The sequence below is a fragment of the Tyto alba genome, unplaced genomic scaffold (genome assembly GCF_018691265.1).
Source record: "Tyto alba isolate M040663 unplaced genomic scaffold, T.alba_DEE_v4.0 Super-Scaffold_7, whole genome shotgun sequence".
Taxonomy (NCBI): domain Eukaryota; kingdom Metazoa; phylum Chordata; class Aves; order Strigiformes; family Tytonidae; genus Tyto; species Tyto alba.
Genome location: NW_024881328.1, coordinates 30,643,563 through 30,651,624, shown reverse-complemented (window position 1 = coordinate 30,651,624; position 8,062 = coordinate 30,643,563). Strand labels below are relative to the sequence as shown.

At 51.5% G+C, this 8,062-nt stretch overlaps 1 protein-coding gene across 1 annotated transcript; it reads left to right on the top strand.

The window, feature by feature from the left end:
• Positions 1-2,182: 2,182 nt before the first annotated feature.
• FZD7 (frizzled class receptor 7) lies at positions 2,183-6,136 on the top strand. The gene has a single exon (XM_033010985.2). The coding sequence runs from the start codon at positions 2,745-2,747 to the stop codon at positions 4,473-4,475; it is 1,731 nt and encodes a 576-aa protein (XP_032866876.2). The 5' UTR covers positions 2,183-2,744; the 3' UTR covers positions 4,476-6,136.
• The last annotated feature ends 1,926 nt before the right edge of the window (positions 6,137-8,062 follow it).

Here is an 8,062-nt window from a genome sequence, read left to right as displayed (position 1 = left end):
GGGGAACCACTGATGCCATCTGCCCCGTCTTGTAAATAAATACCCAGTTAGTCTTGCCGCTTGATTTAACATTCCTTACTCTGAATAGTTTCCATCACTGTCTCCTTATTGCTGAAAGATAGTTTCTTGCAATACAATTTTACTAGCTCTGAACTTGTCTCCTTACGTACAGAAATCAAAACGAGGGATGCATGGGGCAGAAAGTTTGCAGTTGCTTTCCTTTCTCTGCATTGTCATTGCCTGCCACTGAAACATCTCCTTTCATCTAATGCTTTTCATAGTGGTTATCACAAAATGCTTTGCAGATGAAGTCAGTCATATAAGCCAAAGTGAAAAATAGAGGCTTTAAGGCAATTATTACAGATAAGTGACTCAACAGCTCAGGGACTGTTACAGAAAGATGGGGGGGAGGGGGGGGAGACACCCCCCCAAAACCCCCCTACTGGATAGAATAATCTTTTTGAAGGTTACTAACAGCCAAAGAACAAACAATAGAGTAGACAAGTTCATGTAAGTTTGTACCATGGGAAGTTATTTAGGTGAAGAGTATCACAAAAACCTGCTTAGTCACTAGGTGCAGAAAAGTAAGGAATCCAGATAACAAGCCTTAACAAACTGAAAAACTGAAGTCCCTCTAAGGCAATCTCAAACAGCTATAACTGAGAATGAAGAAAACACTTCATTCTTTTCCAGAAGCAACTGTTGCAGCCATGAGTAGCTAGTCCTGCCCGTACATATTTTGGAGAGCACAATATTATTTTTAAAAACATGTCCACTTTTAGAGGTATAAATTTATATTAGTAATCCTGTTTATAACTGTCAACTTCTCTTAACAAATGTAACAAAAGCTGCAGCTCCATGGTTTTACTGGCATGAGGACACATTGTTCATGAGCAGGAGAGGATATGGGAAACATTTGTCCAACAATTGCTGTTGGAGTACCCAGAGCCAAACCCTGCTCTCTTGAACTGCCCTGGAGGACTGTACAGATTGGTTAATAGGATCCCAATCCCGAGTAAAAGAGTAAAAGTAAGAATTTGAATAGCACAGTTAAGGGGACCTCTATCCTCAAAGAGAGGGATGGGGTAGGTTGAATAATACTGGGTGGGAGCCTGTTTTAGGCCATGGAGAAGGAAAAGCAGGCGGTGCTGCAGGGCTTTTGCCAAGCACACCCTTTCCGTGCTTGCCCGGGACATGTGTTTTGGTGGTGTACCTCAAAACACAGCTATGCTGCAAAACCCACACTTCTGTCCTTAGCAAATGTACGTTGTCTAGCTCTAGATCTGCTCAGCATCGCCTGGCAGGCCGGTAACAGCCCTCTCCCGACCTATGCCATTTTCTGTCTTCCAGGCAGGCTGGACACTTCCAGAGGAACTGATGCTTTTTTGCAGCCTTTTCGAGTCTCTTAAGGAGTCGCAGCAGTGCAGATGGGGATTTAAAATTTCTCCTCTCTGCTTAGGTAACACTGGACGTTTCAAAAAAAGCTGCCTTCCCCCAGCTAAAGTTTAGATCTGCATGAATAAAGCGTTTATTCTGCCAGGAAAAAGCAACGGTCATGCTGTGATAACAAATCAAGCCCCCCACGCTGGGGGAGGCGATGGCGCACAGACACGAACATCCCGACAACGCAATCGGCTCATTCTGCAAATGTACCCGGGTGCTGCTTCCCCCCTCCAACCCCTCCTTTTTTTTTTTTTTTTTTTTTTTTTTCCCTTCTTTTTTAATAACTCCGGGCACAGGCAGCTGTTTGCATTTTCAAAGCCTGCTCAGAAAGCAGCCAGTTAATTTTAGTTTGTTCGGGCCACCCTCAGCGAGCTGGTTGAGCCCCCCCCTCCCTTCCCAACTGTGCCCTGCAGCACGAGGGGGGGTGGGTGGAGGGGGGGTGGTGGAGGGGGGGGCCCCGGGGCGGTTCCTCCCGCCCCCGCCCCCGCCCCCGCCCGCCCCGCCCCGCCGGGGATGGGAAAAAGTTGTTCGCAACTTTCCCCCCCCGCGTCCCCTGCCCGGGCTCCTCCCCCCTCCCCTCCCCCCGCGTCGCCACGCCCCCACGCGGCGATTGGCGGGCGGGCCTGGCGAGGCCCCGCCCCTGGCGCGGTTTGTGAATGGGGCCGGCGGCGGGGGCGGGGCCCCGCGGCGCGCCCGCGCGTATATGTGTCTTTTTTTTGTGCCGGCGCGGCCGCGGGCCGGGAGCCGTGGTGCGGGCGGCGGGGCCGCGGGCGGAGCGGAGCGGAGCAGAGCAACAGAACAGAATAGAATAGGAGACGCACGGCTGCCCCGGACGCACAGTCGGGAGCGGAGCCCAGCCGAGCCGCGGGAGGATCGCACTGTAATTGGATTTTAAAAGTTACTTAAGCCCCGGAGTAAAATACACGGCTCAGCCGGGCGCGGTAATAATCCGTTTAGCCGTAACCTAAATCCGCGGCGCCGGGTCCGCGCAGCCGGGCGGGGAGCAGCGCCTCCGCCTCGCTGCCGCCGCGGGACCCTGCGCGGAGCCGTCGCCGGGTTTCGCGCGTGTCTCCTGCCTCGCCGCCGCCTTCTCCGGCGGGAGCAGCTCCGGAAACTTTCGCCGAGGGAAGCACCCACCCGCCGGAACCGAGGAAGAAAGTCGCGGAGGTCAGCCGCGGAGCCGCTGCCGCACCCCTGCCCCGCGGAAGGGGCCCCGCCGCCGCCCTCCGGGCGCTGATGCCCCTGGGTCTCCGCGCCGCCCGGCTCTAAAGGGCTTCCCCGGGCCCCCGGCCGCACCGGCGATGCGGGCTGGAGGAGGAGGAGGCGGCGGCGACGGCGCGGCCGCCGCCGGCTGCCCCTTGCTGGGCCTGGCCGCCCTGCTGGCCGCCCTGCTGGGGACCCCCGCGGGCGCGGCGGCGCAGCAGTACCACGGCGAGAAGGGCATCTCCGTGCCGGACCACGGCTTCTGCCAGCCCATCTCCATCCCGCTCTGCACGGATATCGCCTACAACCAGACCATCCTGCCCAACCTGCTGGGCCACACCAACCAGGAGGACGCGGGGCTGGAGGTGCACCAGTTCTACCCGCTGGTCAAGGTGCAGTGCTCAGCCGAGCTCAAGTTCTTCCTCTGCTCCATGTACGCGCCGGTGTGCACCGTGCTGGAGCAGGCCATCCCGCCCTGCCGCTCCCTCTGCGAGCGGGCCCGCCAGGGCTGCGAGGCCCTCATGAACAAGTTTGGCTTCCAGTGGCCAGAGCGGCTCCGCTGCGAGAACTTCCCCGTCCACGGTGCGGGCGAGATCTGCGTGGGGCAGAACACCTCGGACGCCCCACCGGGGCCCGGCGGGGCGGCAGGCCGGGGAGCCACTGTTCACCCAACCGCTGGCTACCTCCCTGACTTCCTCACCCCACCGCAGCCCCCCTCCGGCTTTTCCTTCTCTTGCCCCCGGCAGCTCAAAGTGCCTCCTTACTTGGGCTACCGGTTCCTGGGGGAGCGGGACTGTGGGGCCCCCTGTGAGCCAGCCCGGCCCAACGGGCTCATGTACTTCAAGGAGGCAGAGGTGCGATTTGCCCGGCTGTGGGTGGGCGTGTGGTCTGTGCTCTGCTGCGCTTCTACCCTCTTCACCGTGCTCACCTACCTGGTGGACATGCGCCGTTTCAGCTACCCGGAGCGGCCCATCATCTTCCTCTCGGGCTGCTACTTCATGGTGGCGGTGGCCTACGCGGCCGGTTTCTTGCTGGAGGAGAGGGTGGTGTGTTTGGAGCGCTTCTCTGAGGACGGCTACCGCACTGTGGCCCAAGGCACCAAGAAAGAAGGTTGCACCATCCTCTTCATGATCCTCTACTTCTTCGGCATGGCCAGCTCCATCTGGTGGGTCATCCTGTCCCTCACCTGGTTCCTGGCTGCTGGCATGAAGTGGGGCCATGAGGCCATTGAGGCCAACTCCCAGTACTTCCACCTGGCTGCCTGGGCTGTGCCCGCTGTCAAAACCATCACCATCCTGGCCATGGGGCAGGTGGATGGGGACGTACTCAGTGGGGTGTGTTACGTAGGTATCTATAGCGTGGACTCGCTGCGGGGCTTTGTGCTGGCGCCCTTGTTTGTGTATCTCTTCATTGGCACTTCCTTCTTGCTTGCTGGCTTCGTGTCTTTGTTTCGCATCCGCACCATCATGAAGCATGACGGCACCAAGACAGAGAAACTGGAGAAGCTGATGGTGCGCATCGGTGTCTTCAGTGTCCTCTACACAGTGCCTGCCACCATTGTCCTGGCGTGTTACTTCTATGAGCAGGCCTTCCGTGGCACCTGGGAGAAGACATGGCTCCTCCAGACCTGCAAAACCTATGCCGTGCCCTGTCCCAGCCACTTTGCCCCTATGAGCCCGGACTTCACTGTCTTCATGATCAAGTACCTCATGACCATGATTGTGGGGATCACGACTGGCTTCTGGATCTGGTCTGGCAAAACCCTCCAGTCCTGGCGACGCTTCTACCACAGACTCAGCACCGGCAGCAAAGGCGAGACGGCAGTATGAGCTCCCCCACCCCCGTCCCCTCTGGTGCACACACACACACACACACACGCACGCACACATGCAGTGGAGGGGGATACTGGGCAGAAGAGGATGGCAATGGCTCCCTGAAGAGGGAGGAAGGGAGGCTTTTCCAAACTTTTTCTTTCTCCCAGGGGGTTTGAAAAGAAAAATATTCTTGGCGTAAAGGATCAGACGGACTGTGTCCAGTAGTGCTTATGCCCAGCTAAGTGGAAGAGCACAGAAAAAGAGGCCACTGGTGGGGTGGGAGAGTCCTTCAACCGCAAGAAGTCCCCTTATTCCTCTCTCTCCTCCTACCCCTGTGCAGGAAAAAAAAACAAAAAAAAAAAACAAAAAAAACAAAACCAAACCAAACCAATCCAACTAAAACCATCCTGCCTTGCTTTGGACGAGAGGGAGGGGAAGCCAGATCTGTTGAGCTGCCCCTGCCGAGAAGTAGCCAAACCCTCTCTGAATTGCTGGGGTCAAACTGCGGCGCGGGCAGGGTAAGTCCGAGCCCCAGCTTACCGCCTGCTCCTTCCAGCTCAGCGGAGCAATCACGTGAGTACCACACAGCCAGCTCCAGCTCCAGCCCCGACCCTGTGCTGGTGAGATGCCTCTGTTCTGTCAACTCACAAGTTCCCTTTTACCTCTGTGATACCTGTTGTAATTGTTTTAAAGTGAAAATTCGGCCCTCGGTCTGTTGTAGTTGCTGCTGTGGGGAAGGAGGGGGTTGCTGTTCCACACCCTGAAAAGAAATGACTTGTTGCTTTTCAGCAGAAGGCTTTTCCCCCTTGCCTTTGTTCTAGGAGACAAAGGGGGAAACAAAAGTGTTTTCTGTGTAGAAAGGCATAAGCATGGGATCGGTTTTTATGGGCAAACTAACAAAAAGAAGTCGTTGAGGTTCACCCTTGGATGTGAGGAGCTTGCAGAAATAAACATTCCTTTTATGAAAAAAGGAGGAGGCAGGATGTTTTCCTACCATTCAATATGGGTCGCTTTTCTAAGCTGAAGGAAATGCAAGACTTAGAGGGCAAGAAGAGCATAACCAAGAGCACCTGCCAAAACAAAAGCCATTAAAATATATAACGTAAAGATACCATTTTTTTTCTTCCCTTCCCATAAACCTGCTTTCTCTCCTGCTTTGCTGTGAGCTTGCTGCAGGTAAAGTCAATACACAGCTGGCTTCTGGGGACAGGAGGAGTCATTTTGGCTCACGATGGACCCTTTGCCTGCTCCTCAGGTTCCCTGAACTGCATGGCAATGACTCTGGTGCAGGAGGGGGCTGGGGCTGGGGTTTAAAAGCAAGCAGTTACTGCAAGTGAGGAGCCTTCTCATTTCAGCTAAAATACAGCTGGTTAAGTTTCTGGTGATCACGTCTTGGAAGGAAAAGAAATATAATCAAAAATTAATCATCAAATCCATTGTTTTCTGTTTGAAATGTGACAGATTTTTCTATTCTGAATTTTTTATGTTGACTTGTTCATATTTTATTTTTTTGCATACTACTTTACCTTTATATTCACTGAAGGGTTGTTTTTATAAGTATATGTGTGTGTGTATATTCTTGCCTAAGGATAAAATAGGAAATTCTGGATTTTTAGCAAGTGTCCACCCTATAGCTGCTCTTCATTTTTTGGGGGGGAAAAGTGTCTGGAATGAAATTTAAAAAGAAAAAACCTGTTCAGGGTGAGGGGGCAGACTGCTGCTGCCTGAGGACATAGCAGCAGTCTGGGCATAAGGAATGGGCCCATCAGCCAAATCCTTCAGTAGAGCTGATTTCAGACTTGCAGGGCTTGGGTTTTTGTATTCTATAATGTGCACGTGGAAGAAAAAAATAAAAAACAAACGTGTAAGACAAGTGCAGTATGTATATTTTGTAAATCTCATTTTTGTAAGAAAATATGTATTTATGTTTTTACTTGATTTTTTTTGAAGGTCTGTATGAGGCCCTGCTTCATCCCATGTACAGATCACTAAATAAATAATTTTTAATACAAGGGCTCTGATTAAGTTCTTTCAGTCTTTGAATACTTGTCAGATTATAGGGGGGGACAGCTCTGTGAGTGGACTCTTTCCCCTCTGCTTTGTTGTGGAAGATGCAACAAGCCTTTGGGTGAATACACTGACCAGAAACTCAGCTGTGACTTGAAAGGGGCCTTTCTGAGTACTGACCCCTCACAATGGATCACATTTTGAGACTTTCAAATATTTGCCCTCACTTGAGGTATGTGCATCCTAGCCAACTTTTCTTCCAGGCTCTGCCTCTCGCTGAGGGCAAGCTGATGAACCAGTTTTCCTTATCTAGAAAATAAGGATAATGCTCTCTAAGGATAATGCTCTCTTCCCATTCCAAAGGGACTTGGAGACTGAGAACTGGAGGGTGCTACACGTGCTGTAAATTAAATCCTTGCTTTGATGCATGGAGTGTTTTTAGGAAACAATAAGGACTAGGTCCTTTTCAACAGCTTTGTAAGGGCAGTGGTTTGAACTGGCTTTTTTCTCCCCCAGCACCTTTGCTATCTCCAGTATTGTTCAGGTGAATTTTACTTTAATCTTAATAGCTAGCCTGAAGCCTACATTCTTTCTTATCACAGTCATCTGAAAGTTAATAGCTTCAATTGAATGGTCTATTTTATTTAATTTTTTAAACTGAAATGAATGTTTAGATCTCAAGCTGTGTTGCTACAATCACAGAAAGTGCCCCAGCAAACAGAATTTTACACCTGTGAAATGATGATAGTTTCCAGCTTTTTCTCATGCAGTGTTTTCAGCCTATTTATTGGGTTCATCACCTTTCCTTTGCCTTAAACTATGGCTATACTAAAACTTAAGTTACAGAATAGATATCTAGGATGCCTTAGCTCCATGCCATCCTGGTAGCTGCAATATTGTTTCATTTACTGAGCACAGTATGCAAGTGTTGCACTTTCAGGGCACTATTTTATTTGGACCCTATGCTCTCAAGCGTAATCGTTTAGATTTACGGCTTCCAAACTACTAATTTAAAGTTCTTTTCAGAGCTAGCCCCATTCACATTGCCTCTCTAGAAAAGCCACATCTTTCATTTGCCAACACCTCTAGCTGCTCCCCAGAATTGCTCACTTGTCAAGTTTCCTTTTTGAAAAGGCCTTTTCGTTCCTGTGAGTCAGGCTGCTTCAAACTGCTGCATGGCATGATCATTGCTGAAGGGGGTTTCATTCCACTCACTTAGGAAACCCGAACCTTTCTATAAACATTTCTTCCCATTAATCTATCAGTGCCGGCCAGAGCAATGGAATGGCTGAAACCGCTTGCGCGATGAAGGACTGGGAAGCGACAGGAGCAGTGGTGTGCCTGATGCCCCTGTGCTGTGCAGCCACAGCTGCGTCGCTACACATGCAATTAATCCTTAATTCCATCACGGGCAGCTAAACCTGCAATTCATGCAGGCGGCCCGTCCCCTTCCTCTCGGCTCACCACCTATCCTTGCTACCTGGATGAGAAACTGCATTTAGCTGTGATCGCTACTTTTTTTGTCTGTATGTTTAAAAACTTAAATAGACTTTCCCCCCCCGCCCCCCTTAGTTCACAAGATGCTCATATCTGAA